The sequence below is a fragment of the Bufo bufo genome, chromosome 7 (genome assembly GCF_905171765.1).
Source record: "Bufo bufo chromosome 7, aBufBuf1.1, whole genome shotgun sequence".
Lineage (NCBI taxonomy): Eukaryota > Metazoa > Chordata > Amphibia > Anura > Bufonidae > Bufo > Bufo bufo.
The window spans coordinates 60,785,589-60,810,725 of NC_053395.1; the positions used below are offsets into that span (position 1 = coordinate 60,785,589).

A 25,137-nucleotide genomic window follows, 5' to 3' on the forward strand; every position below is an offset into this window, starting at 1 on the left:
GATATTATTTCTGCGTCCCCTATTGTCCAAGTCTTCCAAATGACGGGTGCTGATATTTCCGACTTACATGCGCTCCTGACCTCAGCAATCAATACTTTAAAGTCTGCCTTGGTGGGCAGGTGTTGTAGTGTCTGATGCAAAAGCACTGAGGATTGCGTGTAAGGCACGGACCTCTCGTCACCTTCATCCATCGAATCAGATAAACGATCCCATGCAGCTGTGCCTCCATCCCCCACTGTATGGTGACTTGCCTCATGAAGGTCCCCAGGGGGTTCACTCCAGTCGCGACGCCGCTGCGATGGCGTAGCCGACTTTCTAGTGTGCTTGGGCGTTCGTTTAGGCGGCATAATGGCGGCGCACTCAGCCTCGTGCTCCGGCCTTATGGCGGGACCGGCAAAATCTATGAAGCACCCTGATGGTCTGGGGGTGAATGCCTTCGCTGAAGGTGATAAAGCTGAGGGTTTAAGTCCCTGGGAAAGATCACTCTCTTCCCTTGGAAGCGTGAGGCCTTTCAGCGGTGCCGTGGGTTCGCACTCACCAAAAGCGGAGGACACAGGTAGGCCGCACTCTGTGGACGTCTTCCCCGAGGATCGCCAGAGGTAAGAATCCAGCGTATTATTCGCTTTAGCAGAAACCTGGGAGCTGCTAGGATGTTTGAGCTGCAGTCTTTTCCCCATGTGCTGTGATGAAGAAGCATAAAAGTCTCCTTTTCAAAGTTCAGAGGGCGGAGCTCAGCGTTCAAGTGGCCATTCCTGCAGATGCTCAGGCCACGCCCCCCCATTGGGGTATGTTTTAACAACTATTTAGCTTTAATTAGTACTGTTACCAAAGGTCAGAATCGGCACCCGGGAAAGTTGGGTGCCGCGGCTGATGCAGCTTCTGTTGTTTCTGCCACAGCTGATGCTGTTATGACGGGGACATAAAGACAAATCTGTATGAAGACACATCATGTACGCCTTTGATTTTATTAAACACAATCGTATATAATTAAAGCTAAATTTCAAGCATCACAGGTCCTGCAGGATCTAACAAAGGGACTGCATCAGTTTCCCTTCCAGGACCTGTGGTGACATCATCAAAGCTATTTTAGCTTTAGGAAAATAGACGGATCAATTAGCCATTGTCAATATTTATAATGGCTTAGTAAGGGGTTAATACAAGATTAATATCATTTTATTTTTAAAGATATTACAACTTAATTGAATTACTGACATGATTTCAGATCTAACAGAATAAGGGGCGTTGAATGGGGCGGCATTTAGGCATGGTTTGGGGCGGGCGACGGGTGGCGCTTTGGGAGGAACTGGGAGGGGTTGTGGGTGGAGTGGGTGGGGTTATGGGTGGGGAAAGGGGCGTGTTGACCTGTCACTGTTAGTTTGACGAGAACAGTATCCCTATACTACTATTGGGGCATTGGAACTAGGCATGTGTGACCACTGATGCTTTACATGCAAATTTGTGGCAAAATCTCATTAGAAAAACCCAATTTCTGAACTCATAATATAGCACCATTTACTGCATCCAGATTTCTAATTTTGGACAAACTGGACTAGGCTGCCATAAAACAGCTTGTGTCCACTGATGGTCTTACTGGTTACACACTATGGTTTCCATGCTCTTTTCTCATAAAGGAAACCATTCCATTCATTGGTATATATGAGAGCAGTGATCTCCAACCTGTGTCTCTCAAACATGTAGGTGCAAAACTACAACTCCCCTCATGCCCTGATAGCGACAGGCTGCATAGGCATGATGGGAGTTGTAGTTTTGCACCAGCTGCAGAGCTACAGGTTGGGGACCATTGTATTAGGGATTGATATTTCATTTCCTACTTCTAACTGCACACACAAGTAATAAAAGTAATGTGTCCTGTTAATTCCTGAGCATGTACAGGTCTTGAGGCTCCTTCCAGCAGCTCAAACTCCACCTGTTTCCCAGAAATATTGTTTGTGGCAATTTGTACGGTACATTTTCTTACCACACTTTATGGAATTATCGATGCATTCCCACTCATATAGATCGATCTTAGGATGGCAACCAGCATTTTCTGCATTTCCATAGCAACAATCGTGGTTGAAGCAGCACCTATGAAAAGAGACAATATTATTCAGATATGAAAAAAGGATTGATGTTTACTTGCAAAATAGGGTAATACACAGGAATATAAAAAGAGTTGTGTGTCACCGGATATGCTTATTCTGTATTCAGTGGTGTGGGGGGCATTATAATGCTCAGGAAAGAAAGGCCTTGTGTTTGTTCCTCCTTCCACAATTTTTCATGACCCTACACCAGATTTTAAAGAGGACCTGTAAGCTCTCCTGAGATTTCTGTTTTAGTACTACTTGTATTCAAATTGTGATAGCAATTCGGAAGCATCTATTCTTCTGACTCTATGCGGTGCCATTTCTTTTTCATTTCCGCTTAGAAGTTATAAATAAATTATTAGCAGATTGCAGTGAAGGTCCAGCTGGGTGTTAACAGTTTGTGATGTGTCCCTGCATAGTCTGACATTATCCAATCAGTGCTGTCAGTGTCAGATTGTGCAGGACCACACCCCTAACTGGTAACACCTATCTGGACCTTCATTGGAAACTGCTAGTAATACATTCATAACTTCTAGCAGGAGTAATAAAGGATTGGCCGGACCTGGGCTGCAAGCCTGGGGGGAGGCCTGCATGACTGGGTTTGGAGGGAGTGGGGAGAAAATGGCAGGCAAGGGGTTAAGGGCGGTGCTGGGAGGGGAGTGGCTGGTGGGAGGGGGAAGACAGTTAAAAGGGGGGACCAAAGGCAGGTAAGGGGCCATTTTAGTGGGCACAGTGAAGGAATCAGTTCCACCCACCCACCCTGTTGTATGTCAGTGGTCACAAGTGGGGAGGGGGGTTTGTGTTGGTACAACTGGGAGTCAGGTAGGTGGTTGCCGTTTGTTTGCCGGGTCATTCTTTTGTCATGGCGGCCTTGGCGGTTGGGGGGGTCATTGAAGTTGGTGGAATGGTGGCTCTGGAGCTGTGGGGAGGCAGCCAAGAGGGCTCTGGACTCCTCAGGCCTTGTAATCGGAAGGGTGAGATGGTGGGAATCTGCCCAGGTGTAGCCCATGTTTGCACAGTTCTGCCTCTGATCTGGCGGCTATACGGCTAGAGGTAATTTAGTTGAGGGGTGGGGCAGATTTCCACCAGGTTTTTGGGCTTCAAGGGCCCTCTTCGTTTTAGGAATGTTTTTGGGGTAGTTGAGGAGCCTTAACCTCTTGGGAACATATGACGTACCTGTACGTCATGTGTAGTTCTGATCACCGACGCACGGCGGGCGGTGATCGGAACTGGGTGCCTGCTGGGACAATAAGACAATGCGCGGAGGGGTCCCGTGACCTGCGGTTTGCGGCGTTTACAGGTCGTTTCGGTGGGCGGGCGGCGGTGCCATCGGGTCCCCGTGCTGCTGTAATGGGGACCCGATGGCATGGAAGGCAGCGCGATGCCTTCCTTAGGCATCGGCGCTGCCTTCCGGTGAAGAGCCTGTGAGATCCAGACCCCTGGATCTCACAGACAAAAAGCTGTATGAGTAATACACACTGTATTACTCATACAGCCAAAGCATTCCAATACAGAAGTATTGAAATGCACTGTAAAGGGGATCAGACCCCTAAAAGTTGAAGTTCCAAAGTGGGAAAAAAAAAAGTAAAGAAAAAACTAAAACGTCATTTCCCCCAAATAAAGTAAAAGAAAATTGGTAAAAAATAGGGGGGGGGGGGAAAAGGAGACATATTAGGTATCACCGCGGCCGTATCGACCTGCTCTATAAACATATCACATGACCTAACCCCTCAGATGAACATCGTAAAAAATAAAAACTGTGCTAAATAAACAATTTTTTGTCACCTTACATCACTAATATTACAAGAGCAAGCGAGCAAAAAGGCGTATGCCCACCAAAATAGTACCAATGTAACCGTCACCTCATCCCGCAAAACATGAGCCCCTACCTGAGACAATCGCCCAAAAAATAAAAAAAACTATGGCTTAGAATATGGAGACACTAAAACATAATTTTTTTTGTTTTAAAAAAGCTGTTATTGTGTAAAATTTAAGTAAATTAAAAAAGTATACATATTAGGTATCGCCACGTCCGTAATAACCTGCTCTATAAAAATATAACATGACCTAACCCCTCAGGTAAGTACTGTAAATAAATAGAAATCAAAAGGGTGTAAAAAAATGCCATTTTTTGTCACCTTACATCACAAAAAGTGTAATAGCAAGCGATCAAAAAGTTATATGCACCCCAAAATAGTGCCAATAAAACTGTCATCTCATCCCGCAAAAAATGAGACTCTACCTAAGATAATCGCCCAAAAACTGAAAAAACTATTGTTCGCAGAATATGGAGACACTAAAACATGATATTTTCTTTGTTTCAAAAATGATATTGTGTAAAACTTACATAAATAAAAAAAAGTATACATATTAGGTATCGCCGCATCCGTAATAACCTGCTCTATAAAAATATCACTTGACCTAACCCCTCAGGTGAATACTATAAAAAAGAAAAAGAAAAACGTTGTAAAAAAAGACATTTTTTGACACCTTACATCACAAAGAGTGTAATAGCAAGCAATCAAAAAATCATACGCACCCCAAAATAGTGCCAATCATACCGTATCTTCATCCTTCAAAAATCATACCCTACCCAAGATAATCGCCCAAAAACTGAAAAAAACTATGGCTCTCTAAAAACATGTTTTTTTTTTGTTTCAAAAATGAAATCATTATGTAAAACTTACATAAATAAAAAAAATAGTATACATATTAGGTATCGCCGCGTCCGTGACAACTTGCTCTATAAAAATACCACATGATCTAACCTGTCAGATGAATGTTGTAAATAACAAAACATAAAAACGGTGCAAAAACAGCTATTTCTTGTTACCTTGCCTCACAAAAAGTGTAATATAGAGCAACCAAAAATCATATGCACCCTAAACTAGTACCAACAAAACTGCCACCCTATCCCGTAGTTTCTAAAATGGAGTCACTTTTTGGAAGTTTCTACTCTAGGGGTGCATCAGGGGGGCTTCAAATGGGACATGGTGTAAAAAAAAACAGTCCAGCTAAATCTGCCTTCCAAAAACCGTATGGCATTCCTTTCCTTCTGTGCCCTGCTGTGTGCCCGTACAGCAGTTTACAAAAACATATGGGGTGTTTCTGCAAACTACAGAATGAGGGCCATAAATATTGAGTTTTGTTTGGCTGTTAACCCTTGCTTCGTAACTGGAAAAAAAATATTAAAATGGAAAATCTGCCAAAAAAATGAAATTTTGAAATGTTATCTCTATTTTCCATTAATTCTTGTGGAATACCTAAAGGGTTAAAAAGTTTGTAAAATCAGTTTTGAATACCTTGATTCTAGAATGGGGTCATTTTTGGGTGGTTTCTATTATGTAAGCCTCACAAAGTGACTATAGACCTGAACTGGTCCTTAAAAAGATTTGATTCTAAGCCTTGTAACATCCCCAAAAAATAAAATGTCATTCCCAAAATGATCCAAACATGAAGTAGACATATGGGGAATGTAAAATAATAACTATTTTTGTTGGTATTACTATGTATTAGAGAAGTAGAGACATTGAAACTTGGAAATTTGCTAATTTTTCAATATTTTTGGTAAATTTGGTATTTTTTTATAAATAAAAATGAATTTTTTTTACTCCAGTTTACCAGTGTCATGAAGTACCATATGTGACGAAAAAACAATCTCAGAATGGCCTGGATAAGTCAAAGTGTTTATAAGTTATCACCACATAAAGTGACACTGGTCAGATTTGCAAAAAATGGCCTGGTCCTTAAAGGGGTTATCCGAGTTATGGGAAAAAAAATTAAAACCTCATAAATCTCATCAGGACATACATATACATTGGTTAAGCTTGATTTCTTAAGAGAGAAACCCATACGTACACCTTTACATGGTTCTGTTATTGCTGTGTTTACATGCTGAGGGGGCGTATAACAACAATGCCTGAGCTCTACCTCATGTGAATATTTGTGGCCGTGAACAATCTGACCTTCCCCTCACCCTGCTCTGCACAACCTAAGTTTGCATAAAAAAAAAACAGTCACATGATCATCTCCTAGCTCACACAGGCAGATCTTCCTGTCACATTGCAGATACAGCTACGGCTCAGATACAGCTACGGCTCAGATACAGCTACGGCTCAGATACAGCTACGGCTAGGATGCAGCTACGGCTCAGATACAGCTACGGCTAGGATGCAGCTATGACATATAGCTGTATCTAAGCTATTGCTGTATCTAAGCTACCGCTGTATCTAAGCCACCGCTGTATCTAAGCCATCGCTGTATCTAAGCTACCGCTGTATCTAAGCTACCACTGTATCTAAGCTACCCCTGTATCTAAGCTACCGCTGTATCTAAGCTATAGATTAGATAAAGATATATCTAGGATGCAGATATAGATATAGCTATATCTAAGCTATATGATGGACAATTATTTCCTTTTTTTCCCCAGGGGGGGTATTAACAGTATAATGGGGACTTGTTGAGGGGGCCAGGGCTGTAATAACAATCCCCAGACGCGGGAGGGGAACGTGTAAACTGGCCCAAGTGAGGGAAGGAGCCAGACACATACTCTGCTGCTGGTGCTGCTGCTGGAGAAAATCACCTTGGCTCTGGTAAGTATCGCACATGAGCGATCGCTTACCATCACCGAGGCTGTGTGAGGAGAAGGAGAGAGGGGCGGGCACCAGAGGCTCTGACGTCTCGTTTACAGAGCCGGGCCACTCCCTCAAGCAGGGAGAAGCTTGTAAACGAGACGTCAGTGCCTGAGCAGGGTTGATGACGTCGGGGGTCACATGACCCAAATGTGAACTGGCTAAACAGAGCAAAATAGCTAATGTAAGTGATTTACAAAATAGTTTAATATAATACTATTAGCATAAATGTATTTAAGAGTTATTAGCATAAATGTATTTAACTCGGATAACCCCTTTAAGGTGAAAATTAGCCCGGTCCCTAAGGCCTTTGGGGATGTTATATGTTATTTATGGCATTTATGTTATTTATGTTGCTTTGTTAATAAAATGGCTGCTGTGGCCAACTAAATCCATCTTTGGCTGAAGTGTCTTTCTTGGGATTAAGGGAATTCGGAGGGTGGCAGAAGCTAGGAGTGAGAGAGCGATTCGACAATACCCTAGTCAAGGAAAGGCACATCACTGAGTCATACAACTAGATGTTCCAGAATTGGTATTACATGGGGAATGTACAGTGGATATAAAAAGTCTACACACCCCTGTTAAAATGTCAGGTTTCTGTGCTGTAAAAAATGAGACAAAGATAAATCATTTCAGAACTTTGTCCACCTTTAATATGACCTATAAACTGTACCACCCAATTGAAAAACAAACTGAAATCTTTTAGGTTGAGGGAAGAAAAAAAATTAAAAATTAAATAATGTGGTTGCATAAGTGTGCACACCCTCTTATAACTGGGGATGTAGCTGTGTTCAGAATAAAGCAATCACATTCAAAATCATGTTAAATAGGAGTCAGCATACACCTGCCATCATTTAAAGTGCCTCTGATTAACCCCAAATAAAGTTCAGCTGCTTTAGTTGTCCTGAAATTAGTGGCATCCCACATCAAAAGCCGTGGTCCACACAGAGCTTCCAAAGCATCAGAGGGATCTCATTGTTAAAAGGTATCTGTCAGGAGAAGGGTACAAAAGAATTTCCAAGGTATTAGATATACCATGAAACACAGTGAAGACAGTCATCATCGAGTGGAGAAAATATGGCACAACAGTGACATTACCAAGAACTGGACGTCCCTCCAAAATTGATGAAAAGACGAGAAGAAAACTGGTCTGGGAGGCTACCAAGAGGCCTACAGCAACATTAAAGGAGCTGCAGGAATATCTGGCAAGTACTGGCTGTGTGGTACATGTGACAACAATCTCCCGTATTCTTCATATGTCTGGGCTATGGGGTAGAGTGGCAAGGAGAAAGCCTTTTCTTACGAAGAAAAACATCCAAGCCAGGCTACATTTTGCAAAAACACATCTGAAGTCTCCCAAAAGCATGTGGGAAAAGATGTTATGGTCTGATGAAACCAAGGTTGAACTTTTTGGCCATAATTCCAAAAGATATGTTTGGCCCAAAAACAACACTGCACATCACCAAAAGAACACCATACCCACAGTGAAGCATGGTGGTGGCAGCAGCATGCTTTGGGGCTGTTTTTCTTCAGCTGGAACTGTGGCCTTAGTCATGGCCGATTCAAGAAATTTTGTCAACACAAGCGAATCACATTTCTGCCCCTCATGATTCATGTCCATTTCTTGCCTCCCACCATCATTTCACATTTCTGCCCCTCATGGGGGAACGGCTGGGCTGCGTGGCACACAGGCTCAGCGGAGCAAGTCTAAGTTAGCAAGTCAATATTTGCACAAAACCTTCAGGCTTCTGCTAGAAAGCTGAACATGAAGAGGAACTTCATCTTTCAGCATGACAACGACCCAAAGCATACATCCAAATCAACAAAGGAATGGCTTCACCAGAAGAAGATTAAAGTTTTGGAATGGCCCAGCCAGAGCCCAGACCTGAATCCGATTGAAAATCTGTGGGGTGATCTGAAGAGGGCTGTGCACAGGAGATGCCCTCGCAATCTGACAGATTTGGAGTGTTTTTGCAAAGAAGAGTGGGCAAATCTTGCCAAGTCAAAATGTGCCATGCTGATAGACTCATACCCCAACAGACTGAGAGCTGTAATAAAATCAAAAGGTGCTTCAACAAAGTATTAGGGTCCATTCACACGTCCGTTGTTTCTTTCCTGATCTGTTCCGTTTTTTGCGGAACAGATCTGAACCATTCATTTTCAATGGGTCCTGAAAAAAATCGGACAGCTCAATGTCTGATTTTTTTTCAGGACCCATTGAAAATGAATGGGTCCAGATCTGGTCCAGATCTGTTCCGCAAAAAACGGAACAGATCAGGAAAGAAACAACGGACGTGTGAATGGACCGATAGTTTAAGGGTGTGCACACTTATGCAACCATATTATTTTATTTTTATATTTTTTCTTCCCTCTAGGCCTCTACCTAAAAGATTTCAGTTTGTTTTTCAATTGAGTTGTACAGTTTATAGGTCACATTAAAAGGTGGAAAAAGTTCTGAAATGATTTATCTTTGTCAAATTTCTTTACATCACAGAAACCTGACATTTTAACAGGGATGTGTTGACTTTTTATATCCACTGTATGTACTTACTAAAACAGACATGTCAGCAGAGGTGACAATGATAGCTAAATCTTTTACTCAATGCAAGGGCCTAACAACAGCCAGGTCTCTGCCTTCTGGACCCCTGCATGTATGACCAACAGTCGGTTCCTACAACCGATATTTATTTCCATTAGAGGAGCAGAACACTGAAAGCAATGAAAGCGCTGGACTCAGTACATAACTGACCTCAATGGAGCCAAATATATCCCCTTAACTCTAATAGATTTCCATCTGGCATACAGCTTTTTTAGCTTAACCCCTTAGTGACTACATATACGCCTTTTTACGGCGGTCACTAAGGGACCTTAGGCTGCTTTTTTACGGCAGACCAGTCTAAGCACTGCATAGGTCCCCCGTGCAGCAGGGAGCGGGGACCTGGCTCTCACATGAGAGCTGCGGCCCTGCTCTAACAGCCCGGACCGGCAGGAGTGCCGATCCGTGCTGTTTAACACTTTACATGCCGCAGGCAATGGCGACCGCCGCATGTAAAGTGCTGACAGAGGAAGCGGACTCCCTCTGTCTCCCATCGACACCCCGCAAATGCGAGTGTCGATGTGTGTCGATGTGTGTGAAGGCTGACAGGGCTCCGATGTAGGCCCCCGACCAGCCTTCAGTAATTTCCAGCAGACTGCGCCTCTCTGGTGCAGCCTGCTGGTCAATGTTAGAATAGCATTGCCAATAAAATGCAATGCACTATAGGGATAATGCATTGCATTTTAAAAGCATTTAAAATACTGTCTGTTATAGTCCCCTTGTGAGAATGTTATGTGGTAAAAAAAAACAAAAAAAACACATGTATTACATTTTTAAAATTACGCTTTTTTTTCCATTGAAAATACGCTTTTAAATGAAAAAAATCTCCCCCATATGTTTGGTATTGCCGCGTCCGTAACGACCCGGACTACATAAATTATTCAGGGGTCCTGCATGGGTTCTAAATTAAAAAACATCACTAAAGAGATGGGTTGGATTGACATTTGGAGGGTCATGCACCCTAATTTACGGAAATATTCGTGTTTTTCAAAGACTCACAGGAGTCTATCACGGATCGATTTAGTTTTCACAAATGAGAAAGGCTCACTGTAAATTGTAGGGGTGAAATATGGGCAACGGGGTGTTTCGGACCACAATCAAATTAATATAAATATTAAAACAAATAAAGAGGGATGAATATAAGTATAGGATGGATAAATATGATGGATACACACGATAAGATCTTGCGAGAGATAAGAGAGTTCTTTGAGATGAATGATGGATCAACGACAGTTAATATAATATGGGAAGCTGCCAAGGCCTTTATTAGAGGGATCATTACAAAGTATACAGTGTTATATAAGAAAGGAATAAGGGAGAAAATAACAAAACTGGAAGGTGAGGCAGAAAAAAATTTAAAAAATTACATTGCTAACCCTACAGATCAAAATTATACTCTCTGGATAGAGAAGGCCTCTGAACTAAAGGATGAATTGTTCTTATTGGCAGAACAACAAAAAGAAAACCACGTAAGGGATAACTACATTTATGCACACATCCCTGGGAAAAAATTAGCGGCCCTGGTAGCGACCCAAACAAAAAAGAATAAGTATATCTATTGCATAATGGATGAAACGGGACATAAAAATACTGAGCAAACAGCCAAAATAGAATTACTCCAAAAATATTTTGCAGACATATACAGAAGTAAGATAAATAAAAATTCAGAGCAAATACAACAGTTCTTGGATGAAATTACTATTTCGAGGTTAACAATAGATCAATGTAAGTCCCTGGAAGCTCCCTTAACCCCGATAGAAGTGAAGGATATGTTAAATGGGATAACAAAGAACAAGGCCCCAGGTGTCATGCCCTGCTCAGGCTATGTGCGGAGGTCTGCCAGATTAGCAGCACTTGTCTAGCCTTTTTGTTTTGTTTTGGATTCGAGCTAGTTCCGCCTTCTTTCAGGTGCACTGGGTGGGGTCGTTGGTTTCAGTTTAAATCACACCCACTTCCAGTGTTCCTTGCGGGTTATAACTTTTGTCTGGCTCTGCGGAAGCAAGGAAGGAAGGAAGGATTGGCTGTTCCTGCTCAGAAAAGATAAGTTTGTTTCTGATTTCTTGTGGTTTGCTGTCTAGGCTGTTTGAGTTACGCCTGTCCCCTCCAGGTCCTGAGGGAGCAGGCTTTCCCTATTCCCCTTTCACCATCTTAGGGATTTTAGGGTATTTTCAGCCCAGGCACGAGGACACATTATTCCCACCTTAAGGGTCTGAATGTGGGCATAGCTGTATAGGGAGAGCTGATAGGGATTGTCAGGAGGTGACCTTATTCCCAGCTTCTCGCCTAGAAACTTGTTTGTTTACTTTTCTGTGTATCATATATCCTGTCCGCCGTGACACCAGGAATAGATGGCATCCCATTTGAGGTGTACGCTCAATAGAAAGAAATATTAATTCCGAAACTGCTTAGAACCTGGGAGTCAGCGAAGCAGGTGGGAAAACTGCCAGACTCTATGCAAGAAGCTTTGATCACACACATCTTAAAGCCAGGTAAGGACCCGGCCCTGATGGATTCGTACCGTCCTATTTCACTGATCACCACAGATAATAAAATATTAGCTAAGATTTTGGCAAATAGACTTAAGAGTGTGATCTCGGTGCTTGTTAAGGATGCTAGCTCACCTGCGTGGGAGGGCACTCGGTAGTGTACCGGGTGGAGTAGCGGGAGACCGCAAGGAGAGAGGCAGGGTGGAGGCGTCCGGGTCAACAGCAGACAGGTAGACGGTAGTAGAGGATCAGGCAAGAGAGTAGTCAGGGACCATTCCGAAGTTGGCAGCAGACAGGTAGACGGTAGTAGAGGATCAGGCAATAGAGTAGTCAGGGACGATTCAGAGGTTGGCAGCAGTCGAGTTGGTAGTAGTAGCAACAGAGGAACAGCGGTAGATACAGCAGGATCAAGTTCCGAAGAACAATAACCAGCAGGGGTCAGGTGCAAGAGGTTGGGCTTATAAAGAGGAAGTAGCAGGTGCAAGGAATCACAGAGATTAACAAGGCAAGGCTGGAACAAGGTAGATCAAAGAGTTCAGTAGGAGGAAAAGTCCAGAAGGGTTGGTAGCCTAGTGGCTAGAGCTACTGCCTGGGACATGGCCGGTCACGGGTTTGAATCCCGACAGTGCTTTTTCATGAGGACCAATCAGGATTTATGTTGGGCAAAACTACCACAGAGAATATTATGAGATACTTTGTGAATACCCAGTTTGAACCCACAAATTGCGGAGAACGGTTGATTGTAACTATAGATGCCTCAAAGGCTTTTGACACGATAGAATGGCCCTTCCTGTTTAACACAATGAAGAAAATGGGATTCGGGGAACGATTTGTTACATGGGTAAAACTGTTGTACACGGAAATCTCTGCAAGGGTGATAGTAAATGGAGAACACTCAGGTCGCATACCAATTGGCAGAGGGGTTAGACAGGGATGTCCTCTCTCCCCTCTGCTTTTTGCTATAGCTTTTAAACCGCTTGCAGACATGATCAGACAGGATCCGGAAATCGTGGGGTTCAGATATCGCACCCATGAGGAAAAAATTGCTTTATACGCGGATGATATCATGTTATTTGTGGGTTCACACGGATCACTAAATAGGATATTTCAGGTATTCGAACAATTTGGTAAACATGCGGGACTTAGGATAAACTGGTCCAAATCGGCGTGTATCCCGATTGACCCTCTGAACGAATTTAGACCGGGACAGCTGGAAATTAAAAAGATTAATGAACCCGTTAAATAACTGGGAATTCAGATTACTCCGGATCCCAATGATTATGCTAGATTAAATGTGATCCTGAAAATCCAGGAAATTAGGAAGAAAATAGAGGTATGGAAAAGACTGTACATGTCGATGGCAGGACGTATTTCATTGGTTAAGATCTGCGTATTACCCGCTCTGAATTACACCTTGTGGAACACAAAAGTGATAATCCCCAAAAGATACTTTAAAAAAATAGCCAGCTTACTAACCGATTTAATATGGCGAGGAAAAAAAACGAGGATAAAGGCACAGATACTGAGTATCCAGGAGAGGGAGGGTGGATTATCCGTACCAGATTTGGAACTTTATTTTATTTATTTATTTATTTTGTTGCAAAAAAAAGTAGTAAAACGTAAAAAAAAACTATATGTATTTGGTATGACTGTAATCATACTGATCCAGAGAATAAAGATATTATGTTATTTATACAGAAAAATTAACGCTGTAAAATTTAACGTAAAAACGCTGTGGCAGTATTGCTGTCTTTTCCATCTCCCTCCCAGAAAGAGTTAATAAAAGTTAATCAGAAAGTTTTGACAGCGGCCTGAGGAAGCACGATCCGACGCGCGAAACGGCTGTCACCGCTTGCAACATTGTGTCCGCCCCTGGATCCTTCATGTGTCGACTTCTAAAGAAGCCTGAATAAAGCTATTAACTTACATCCCGGTGAGTGCCGCAACTCTGTTACCTTTCTCTCTTCACATCGTGAACCACAGTCTGATATTCTGTGTTGCTGAGCACCACACATTGGAGTTTACCATACCGCATCTACGTTGATTCAAATACTGAAAACGGCTATATCAGTGGAAGCAGTGCCGCCGTGTTTCTCTCTCTCTCCGTGCATGTTTCAGAAAGTTTTGTGTACCCCAAAATGGTGCCATTAAAAACTAACAACTTTTCCCGCAAAAAATAAGCCTTCATAAAGCTATATAGACGGAAAAATAAAAAAGTTATAGCTCTTGGAACGCAACAATGAAAAAAGGAAGAAAAACGCTTGGTCAGTAAGGCCCAAAACAGGCTGGTCACTAAGGGGTTAAAAAAAAGTACTGCATGCAGAAATTTTCTCTCCGTTGTTTTTGACAGAAGCTGTGAGGGTGGCCCTGGACAAAGCCTCCAATGAAGATGTGAACAACTCATGTTCACATAGCCGTATTACAGAAAATGTTTAGGGTGTGGTTTATATGCACAACACAGTTCTATTGAACTGGGCTCATATTCCCTTCTATAGATCTGCATTGGATCTTTGCATTGTACAAAGCCTTCTAATTCCTAAATACAGTATATTCGGGTGCATGACTAAACCTGGTTGTGGAAAGTCTTCTAACTCCTAGCTATGTCTGAGCCCACTATTAATATTGGCTGTGCATAGTTGTCTAACTAGCTATGTCTGAGCAAACGCCTAATATTGGCTGTGGAAGGTATTCTAACTCCTGCCTCTGTCTGAGCACTCAATTAATATTGGCAGTGGAAAGTCTTCTTGGCTGTGGAAAGTCTTCTTGGCTGTGGAAATTCTTCTAACTGCTAGCTATGTCTGAGCACGAGACTAATATTGGCTGTGGAAAGTCTTCCAACTCCTGGCTTTGTCTGCACACACAACTAATATTAGCTGTGTATAGTCGTCTAACTATTAGCTATGTCTGAGCACATGACTAATATTGGCTGTGGAAAGTCTTCTAACTCCTAGCTATGTCTGAGAACATGGCTAATACTGACTGTGGAAAGTCTTCTAATTCCTGGCTATGTCTGAGTACACAACTAATATTGGTTGTGGAAAGTCTTCAAACTCCTTCCTCTGTCTGAGCATTCTATTAATATTGGCTGTGTAAAGTCTTCTACCTTCTAGAAACGTCTGATCACATGACTAATATGAGTTGTGTAAAAGTCTTTGAACTTCTAGCTATGTCTGAGCACTGTACTAAAGGCTCAAGCAGACGCACATAAGGGCTCTGTGCCCATAATGGGGACAGTAAATGGCAGGTCCACCACCATGTGCACTTAGATGAGTCCACCAGATATGGCCAAAGATTGGTAATCTTCTATTTTTTTGTGTAGCAGAGTCATTGATCGGAAGCACTACGAAGCCTCCGCACTGCAAAAGATAAGACATGTCCTATCTTTGGATGTATTTTACAGATCACGCACTGATTAAAGTCTATTTGATGTCCGTATCACGGGCACTGAGCCATGACAATTTTGTGCATGAGCTTTAATATTGGCTGTGGAAAGTCCTCTTTACTGTGGAAAGTCTTCTAACTCCTAGAAATATCTGATTACACGACTAATATTGGCTGAGGAAAGTCCTCTTGATTGTGGAAAGTCTTCTAACTCCTAAGCTATGTCGGCGCACACAACTAATATTGGCTGTGGAAAGTGTTCTAACTCCTAAGCTATGCCTGAGCACATGACTAATATTGGCTGTGGAAAGTCTTCTAATGCCTAACTATGTCTGATCACACAAAGAAATTATGTCGACTTAGAAACATAGAAACATAGAATGTGTCGGCAGATAAGAACCATTTGTCCCATCTAGTCTGCCCAATATACTGAATACTATGAATAGCCCCTGGCCCTATCTTATATGAAGGATGGCCTTATGCCTATCGGATTCATGCTTAAACTCCTTCACTGTATTTGCAGCTACCACTTCTGCAGGAAGGCTATTCCATGCATCCACTACTCTCTCAGTAAAGTAATACTTCCTGATATTACTTTTAAACCTTTGCCCCTCTAATTTAAAACTATGTCCTCTTGTAGCAGTTTTTCTTCTTTTAGATATTTTCTCCTCTTTTACCTTGTTGATTCCCTTTATGTATTTAAACGTTTCTATCATATCCCCTCTGTCTCGTCTTTCTTCCAAGCTATACATGTTAAGGTCCTTTAATCTTTCCTGGTAAGTTTTATCCTGCAATCCATGTACTAGTTTAGTAGATCTTCTCTGAACTCTCTTCAAAGTACCAATATCCTTCTGGAGATATGGTCTCCAGTACTGAGCACAATACTCCAAATGAGGTCTGGACTTGTACAACCAATCTTCTGTTTGGAGTGGGTTATGCTACATTTCAGCATGTTATCAGATGGGTTTCATTTTTATAGATTGTAAATTTAAATTCTGCAGTGATATAAATGGTACTAATGGGGTGTAAAGCTAGTATTTGCATCTGTTACCTTTAGTGGGCCAGTGCTGTTTGTACTACAAAAAAAGACACCAATAAGATAATTAGCACATGGTAAGTGGGTGGTCCTCTTATACATTTGGCTCAGGTGCTGGTTGTTATGCCCCTGCTTGGAGTGTCCTTGTATTTTAAAGAGTACCAGTCAACTATCCTGACAAGTTTGTCTTAATAACTATATGCATTACCTATGTAATAACAATTCTAAAGCATTTATCCACATGTGTTGTGCTATTCCTTTTTTATTCCTTCTAGAAGTTTATGCATGAATTGTCACAGTCTGCAAGGTCCAACTGGGTGTTACCTGTACAGTCAGACACTATCCAATCAGTGCTGCCAATGTCAAACTGTGCAGGGATACACTCTAACTGATAACATCCAGTTTGACTTATTGCAGACTGTTGGCGATTCATAAACTTCTAGAAGGACTAATAGAGGAATGGAAAAACAGAGTAATAAGAATAGATGCTACAGAATTGTTATTACATAGGGAATGCAAAAAGTGACTACAGACATGTCAGGAGTAGGGTTGAGCGAACCCGAACTGTAAAGTTCGGGTTCGTACCGAACTTTAGAATTTTGGGACCCCGGACCCAAACATTTCCGTAAAAGTTTGGGTTCGGTGTTCGGCGCTTTCTTGGCGCTTTTTGAAAGGCTGCACAGCAGCCAATCAACAAGCATCATACTACTTGCCCCAAGAGGCCATCACAGCCATGCCTACTAATTGCATGGCTGTGATTGGCCAGAGCAGCATGTGACCCAGGCTCTATATAAGCTTGAGTGACGTAGCGCTGCACGTCACTCTGCTGTTACAAGTGTAGGGAGAGGATGCTGCTGGACTTGTTATTTCAGGGAGAGCATAGGAGAGAATCTAACTCAGCGATCTACAGATAAATAGTTGTGTGGGTGCAGGGCACTATCGTTTTACCCTGCCCTGAGCTCATTGACCAAAAAATAGTAACTTTTAGAATTCTGTTAGTTAGGTGGGTGGCGGCGGCGGCCATTTTATGCATGCTCAGTGCACCAGCACTGCATGTGAGCTTTTGGGACATTGCAAATCACAATTTTTTGGGACAAACTACAACATCTGTATTAGTCAGTGTGCAATTTAAGGTAGAAATACACCCATCATTTTCTGGGGTTTGAAAAACACACAATTTTTTTTTCAAAAAACAGTATTTTCCAGATCTGCAAGTGTTAAATTCAAGTTTAACATATACAGCTTTCATATTCTGTTAGCAAAAAAAGACTTTTTTGGCAATCTACAACATCTGTATTAGTCAGTGTGCAATTTAAGGTAGAAATACACCCATCATTTTCTGGGGTTTGAAAAACACTTTTTTGACAGAAAACACAATTTTTAGGCCTTGCAGCATCAGCACGTGTGAAATTACAGGCTTATATACTGCTGTCAAATTCAGTTTTTAAACAAACACTCATTTGGGCACAAAAAATTTAGTTGGCAGCCTTTGATGCAGATGTTATTGTGAGATACACCCTTAAGACATTTGGGTTACATTCAGAGATTTTAAATACCGCCATTTGGTGCACCAATATTGAATTCAGGCCTACACTGGTACAGGCCCTGTGAGATACCCCCTCTACATACAGGGGTTTGAAATACAGCCATTTAAAATACAGCTATTTTGTGCAAAGATATATTTACTTCAGGCCTACAAAGGTTCAGGGCATGTGTGATCCCCCCTATACATACAGGGGTTTGAATTAGGCATTTGAAATACAGCCATTTGAAATACAGCCATTTTGTGCTAAGAAATCTTTAATTGAGGCCTAGTCTGGTTCAGGCCGTGTGAGATACACCCTTTACATACTTTCGTTCTTTTCTACTATTAATTAAGATCCTAAATTCAAAAAATATGAGGAGAGCGTCAAATAAGGGACGTGGCCCAGGTCGTGGTGCTGCTGGTGGAGCTCCTGTTGCAGGTTGAGGACCTGGTCGATCTGTGCCAGCTACACGCACAAGTGAAACCCCTTCCTCAGGTGCGAGTAGGCGACAAAACCTGCAGCGGTATTTGGTCGGGCCTAATGCTGCTCTACGAATGGTGAGGCCTGAACAAGTACAGGCAATAGTAGATTAGGTTGCTGACAGTGGTACCAGTTCCTTCACATTGTCTCCCACCCAGTCTCCTGCTGAAAGACCACAGTTGGCACCTGCAGCCGATGTCCATTAGTCTTTCACCTCACCCCCTTGCAAATTAGCCAAGCAGTCTGAGGCCCAAGTCATGCATCAGTCACTTCTGCTTTTTGATGACTCTGTTAGCAGGGTTTCCCAGGGCCATCCACCTAGCCCTGCCCCAGAAGTGGAAGAGATTGAGTGCACCGATGCCCAACCACTTATTTTTCAAGATGAGTACATGGGAGGACCATCGCAGCATGTCTCGGATGATGACGAAACACAGGTGCCAACTGCTGGGGCTTTCGAAAGTGTGCAGACCGACAAGGAAATCAGGGGTGAAGACTGGGTGGATGATGTGGAGGACGATGAGGTCCTCGACCCCACTTGGAATCAAGGTCATGCGAGTGACCGATGTAGTTCGGAGGAAGAGGCGGTGGTCACACAGAGCCACCAGCACAGCAGAAGAGGGAGCAGGGTTCAATTTTATAAATTATTCAGTAATTAATGCGCGCCACATCCTTTCATTCAATGCTTAAACTTTGAAAAGTTGTCACACTTTTATGCTTTAATAATTTCTCCCATATTTCAACTCTAATTTTAAATAAATAAATAAAAATCCTCCCTTGGATGTGGTCTCTCTTTCTCACGCTCCCTCTCTGGCCTGGAACCCTGATTCCCTACCACCCATGATCACCATGGTAGGCGCATAAAAGAACATCGAAAGTTGATAGAGCAGATATCAAATTGGATCGTGAACATCACGGGGACGTGCGACATGGTGGTGCAGTAAGTGTGCACACGCCTACACGAACTGACTGACAGGGGTCAGCCCCTGCAACTTCTGGGTCTCCAAATTGGGCACATGGCCTGAGCTTGCCCTTTACCCCTTGGAGGTTCTGGCCTGCTCTGCAGCCAGTGTATTGTCTGAACGTGTGTTTAGCATGACTGGAGGGGGTTATCACAGGTTATATTTCCCAATGTTTTGGGGTGGACCCTAATTTTAAAAATAAAATTTAAAACCAAAAACCAGTGTAGGCTGCCTCCTCCTCCACCACAGCTTCCAACGACACCGCCACATCTACCGCCTCCTCAACCTCCTACTCCATATGGACCTGGTCCTCCTAGATCAAGATTATTATTTTTTATTTTTACGTATTTTATGTTATTTAAAGTCATTTCCCTCTCCACATTTGTTTGCAGAGCACTTGCCATGCTCTTAACCACATTTTGACGCCATTTGCAGCCCTCTAGCCCTTTCCTTGACATTTTTACAGCCATTTTAGTGCTCAAAAGTTCGGGTCCCCATTGACTTCAATGGAGTTCGGGTTCAGGGTCAAGTTCGGTTCAAGTTCGGGTCCCGAACTCTAACTTTTTTCCGAAGTTCGACCGAACCCATCGAACCCGAACATCCAGGTGTCCGCTCAACTCTAGTCAGGAGAACTTACAGGTTATCTTTAATCATTGCCACCAATGTCAGATATAGTATCTCTAAAACAGGAGAGTGAAGGAGAGGGTAACGTGCATGCACAGCATGCTCTCCATTCACTCCTATGGGACTTTCGAAAACAGCTGAGCGAGCTTGCTCGGATATTTCGGGAACTTCAAATAGAAGTGAATGGAGAGCGCTCCACACAAGCACTGCCACCTCTCCATTCAACTCTGTGGGAGTTCCAGAAATAACAGTGCCGGCGCTCAGCTATTTTTCAGCACTCCCATAGAAGAGAATGGAGGTTAGGCGCACTTGCGCGGTGTGCCCTTGTTCACTTTGAGGTCCTGTTCTAGAGATAAGTGCGGCTCCCAAAGATGGGACCTGCGCCCATCAGATATTTTTAGCATACCATCTTCTAGATCAGGGATCAGCAACCTCTGGCTGTCACGGCTGAGGATGGGGGAAACCCTCAGCCGTGTGCCGGCAGGAAGATGGTCGCTGCTTGACCAGGACAAACAGGATTAGGGAGCAGGTCACCTCCTACAGCGTCCCTAACCTGACCCTAACTCCTACCTGCATGGGCCGACCTTGAAGGTAGGAGGACCCATGCGCAGGAACCTCGGATCCCTACTCGCCCTCCGCCGGTCCCTAGGCTAGGAGTCAGAGTAAGACATCCTGTTCCTTCAGGATACGGAGGAACAGGAGTCTCACTGGCCAAGCTGCAAGGAAGGGAGAACAAGTGCAACCTATGGCAGTGGCAGGTACTTGCCACAAACATCACACTGACCTGCCACAGACAACCAAGCCTGGAACCCATGTGGGTGTACTGCCCACAGACAGCAGGACTCAGCACACAAACATACAACACACGGGAACCCAGGACCACAGGTGCAATAAAGAAACATAAAAGCAAACAACATCTTCCAGACACCAAAGGACATATATATAGCTTATGACCAGAAGGTTGGCCCCCACTGGCAGTTGGTAAGTAAGCAGGAGGATGTCTACAGCCAGCATGGCTGAAACACCCTCTCTGGCTACTGCCTACAACTGAAGCTATATAGGGCCAAGAGGCCACACCCAACAATCAGACACACCCCGTGACTCACACACACTGAAAGGGAGTTAACCCTTCCAAAACCACAGAAGGGAAAACATAACTTAAAGGGGAAGTGTCCAAACAATAAACACACTGTGGCTGTTGCCGCAGGCAACGACATGGGTGGCAAGCGTGTCCTGGGAGTCAGCCCGAAGGCCGGGACACTGCCACCACATGTACATAATACCACCAAACGTTGCCACGGACAGCCACAGTGCAGGGAAAATGTCAGTGCACACCAAACATAAACAAAGTGCACACAGACATACAAAAGTGCTACAAACGCACACACAACTCCAAGGGAACCGCACACATAGCTGTTGTCCGCGGCAACCGTACCTGAGGCTAACTACATTATGCCTCAAGCTGCGGTTGAAACTACAACCCAAAACCGCGGGCAACAGTATGCGGCTCCCAAGGAGTCACGGCCATAACCGTGGCCGTGACACTGGCACTCCAGGTGTTGCAAAACTACATCTCCCATCATGTACAAGTGCTTGCTTAGCTGTTCTCTGAACCCCCACAGAATTGAAAAAGGCATGAGTTGCTGATTCTTGTTCTACATAAATAAAATATGAAGAGAAAGGATTGCAAAGTATTATCCAAAACGTGACTTTTTGCACCGCTTTAGTTTACTATTGTGGCTAAATGCTTGCTTTTTGTAACTTCCAGTCCCAGTTTAAAATGACCATACCTTTTAGACAGAAGACCAACACTTGCATGGCAGAGACCTATTGTCTCGACCTCCCATTTTACTATAGGTTAAGAGGGCATTAAACAGCTGATTGGCACCACTGCCGCTGCTTATCTCTGGATTGACATTTGATTGTACAGAACAAAATGTAAAATGAGGTGAATGATGTTTAAGTCACAGCTGTAAGAGATAGAACTCCTTCTTGTATATCCTATATCTATCTGAACCAGAGTTCAATTAGAGGTTAATAAAATTTTAGCTGGCACGCGGGGGGAAAAGGGGGGGATCAGCTGACAACCTCCACCTTCCCCCCCTCCTGCTCTTTTTTTTATAAATGCTAGCTTCTGCTGCGCTAAGTTCACATCCTCTTTTCTGATAAAGATGTTTCATTTCTTCTGTCTTTATGCTTTTATGTGACGCACGGCTGTTGGGCATCTACCAATAATTATGGTATAAGATTGTCTGCTAATTTACAATAAAGTAAATTACTGATTACAACCTTTGTGTGTCTGTATCAGCCTTCTCTGTGCACATACGCTATTTGAATTCGGAACCCATAATCATAGACGCAGGGGTAATTTCCCTCACAACAGCACCGTCCACCTTAACAATTCAACATGCTTAGCATGATAGCTATGGAATGAAATACCAGTCTGTCTCGTCTAATGGCATTCCGTGTCCTCCTACACCACAGTAACATCCATATCCAAGATAATACAGAGCGGATCCACCAGTTCCACACTCAATGGCTCCAGCTAATTCAATGACACTTTTCTTCTGCCTTATCCGAGAATCGCCCTGCTCGCCATTCAAACCTGCAATGGAAAAACAAGGTTTTAATAGTATGTTTGGTACTTGCATTACTATGTTATTATGCATGTCTGCATCAACGTGTAGACGTAATCAGTAAAAGTTAGAAGTACCAGTGATGTACGCAGAAATATGACAAGGGTTCAAGGACTTAGGTTTGCTTGTACAAAAATTCACATGGATGGACACAGTCAGTGTCATATAAAGCACATCTAAAACAAACCCTAAACAATGTCTCTCTAAATAATTATCTTACTTCAAACATGAAAAACATTGCAACATGGCAACCTAAAAGTGAAAATGGTATATACTTTAATGCTATGGGCACCTTTGGGGGAATTTTTTTTATCAGTGCATTCCACTCAATTCATGCAAAAAAATCTTTTTTTATTTTTTTTCAGTTCGTCTTTATTTAAAATTTTCAGCAGTTTTTACTCTACAGCTTTCACTTTCAGTGCAGTTGCTTCCCTCTTCTCAGTGAATCAGTCAGAGAGGTGCTCTGATGGATCAATGTGTAGCCCTTATCTGTAGTTTTCTAACAGGTCATAAAAACTCATTATAGCTAAAGTCTGTTTCATAAGAATTTAGCTTGAAGCATACCATCGTTTTCAAAAAAGTTTGCATAATGGCTGTGCTTCTTTGTAAAATCATAACTGTGAAGGAGCAAGACTTTTTGGGCTTCACTAAAGTCTTTTTCAGCCATATCATTCCCTGTTTGAGCTGCACAGCTAGATGTATTTTACTCAGAAGCAGGGGCGTCTCCCTTCTGTGGAACTTGCCAGCACTATACTGCTGTGATGTACTTTCCATTACTTCCCACCAGGGCCATAGGTAGAAATGACTGAGCCGCAAAGCAAATTTTTATACGGGTACCCCACCCTTCGCAACCCCCTCCTCCCAGGCAAACCCCACTCCTGTGGCTAGTCAAAATCACTCTTTCAGACCAGGCTGCCACGCCATCCATTTTTTATGCTTATTTATCTTTATGTAAAATATTGGGAAAGGGGGGTGATTTGAACTTTTTATCCCAACTTCTGCCCACTCTTTCCTCTGCCAGCCCTCTGTACTATAGTATGCAGTATATGGCAGCCCCCCTCTCGCCCGCTGTTCCGCCATGTACTATTGTTTATTATGGCACACATACGCACGCACCCGATGCCGACCCAGGACTATCCTGGCATCACATGCTATAATAAGCACTAGTATACAGCTAAACAGCAGACAGAGAGGGGAGGATGCCACGTACTGCATGCTATAGTATAAGAGGCTGGAAGAGGAAGGAGTAGGCAGAGGTTTGAATCAGCATGCAGCTGCCAGGTATCCATCCCAGACTTTGCCCACTCCTTCCTCTGCCAACCTCCTGTACTATAGCAGATGCATGCTATAGGAGGCTGGGATGGCTGTGACCAGTGGCAGATGCATGCTGCAGACTGCCCTGGCTGCACACTGACAACTGTGCCTGCCTACTGTACCTGACCTTTCCTCTCCCAGTCTGTCTTCCACTCTGCCCTGCCTGGTCATGCCTAGAACCTGCAGGCAAGTCCCAGGGGCCCAGGTGCATACCTGAAAAAACTCTGCTGTGCCCACTGCCACGCTACTTGTCTAACCTACCGGGCTGCTCCTGCTGCACCCTCCTTTTTCCAGTGAGGAGGGTAGGCGGACTGCCAGTGCTGCCTGTGAAGATTGATTTGCAAAGCATGCCACCAGCTTGTAGTGTTCTCTGTCTGGCAGCGCACTATGTGGGTAGAGGCAGACTTAAAGTATGGGGGCTGGGTGGGCAATGGGTGGGCCCTCTTTTAATGAATCAGATGGACAGGTAGGGGCCCCAATGTGGCCGCATGTGAAGGGGGGTCCGAATGGGAAGTGTGAGACACTGCTCCCAGGGCTGGGCCCCTTGTCAGCCTGGGCCCCGAAGCAGCTGCTTCCCCAGTACATAGTTACATAGTTAAAACGGTTGAAAGAAAGCCGTAAGTCTATCAAGTTCAACTAAGGGATAGGTGGGGACGTGAATCCCAGAAGGAAGTTGTGATACAAATGTGATACGAATATATAAGAATGAGTGGAATAATGGTGATTGACACTGAAGTAGTCATGAAACCTTAGTATAACCGTGTATATAAGTGGAAAAGTACTGAGGGTACGGGAGTTCAGGAAAACAAAGAAGATTCTTAGGCATTGTCTTAAGTCAGGAAAACAAGTTATTGTGCATGAAAACATGAAGTGTTCATTATAAGACTTTTCTCATAATAAGACTTTTCTCTCTGTGCATTATCAAGTAAATATGATCACGCGCTTACATGCCCAATCACGAGTTTATGATATCATATTTGCTTATAAAATTAGGGGGGTTTCAACTGGGAATTTGGGATTCATTGAAGATGTGGCAGACGTGCCTTGCGCTGTTCCCAGATTCTTCTGCGTGCTGATTGTTGGAATCCCCCAATCTGTGGGCAACGGGTGACGCTACAATATCTGGTGATCTATTGATGCTTTACTCTTACTTACTCATGATAGTCAAGATAACTGTAGTTTTATAATTATGATAACTCTTATTGTCAACCATAATTTTATTATCATTAATCATAAATAAAGTAATTGTTTTGCTTTAACTCACTTAAGGTCCTAGTCTGTGTGCTAGTGAGCGCTCCGTAGTAGTGTTAGCAACACTTTTATCAGGCAAAACATAAATTGGCATAGTCGGCAGGATGCCAAATTGATATATCTTTGAAACAAA

General features: G+C 43.2%; 1 protein-coding gene across 1 annotated transcript; it reads right to left on the bottom strand.

Annotated features, from left to right (window-relative positions):
* Window positions 1–832: 832 nt before the first annotated feature.
* Window positions 833–24,912, bottom strand: LOC121008754 (group 10 secretory phospholipase A2-like). Its single transcript, XM_040441450.1, has 4 exons — window positions 24,909–24,912; window positions 22,243–22,408; window positions 1,979–2,085; window positions 833–903 (listed from the first exon to the last, which is right to left on the bottom strand). Exons 1-4 carry the CDS (start codon window positions 24,910–24,912, stop codon window positions 833–835), a joined length of 348 nt encoding a protein of 115 aa, XP_040297384.1.
* Between the last annotated feature and the right edge of the window lie 225 nt (window positions 24,913–25,137).

Coding starts and splice junctions, on each gene's coding strand:
- LOC121008754 (XM_040441450.1), bottom strand. Junction 2,086..22,242: donor CCATTAGACGAGACAGACTG/GTATTTCATTCC, acceptor CTCTTTTCATAG/GTGCTGCTTCAACCACGATT. Junction 904..1,978: donor CGATAATTCCATAAAGTGTG/GTAAGAAAATGT, acceptor CCGTCATAACAG/CATCAGCTGTGGCAGAAACA.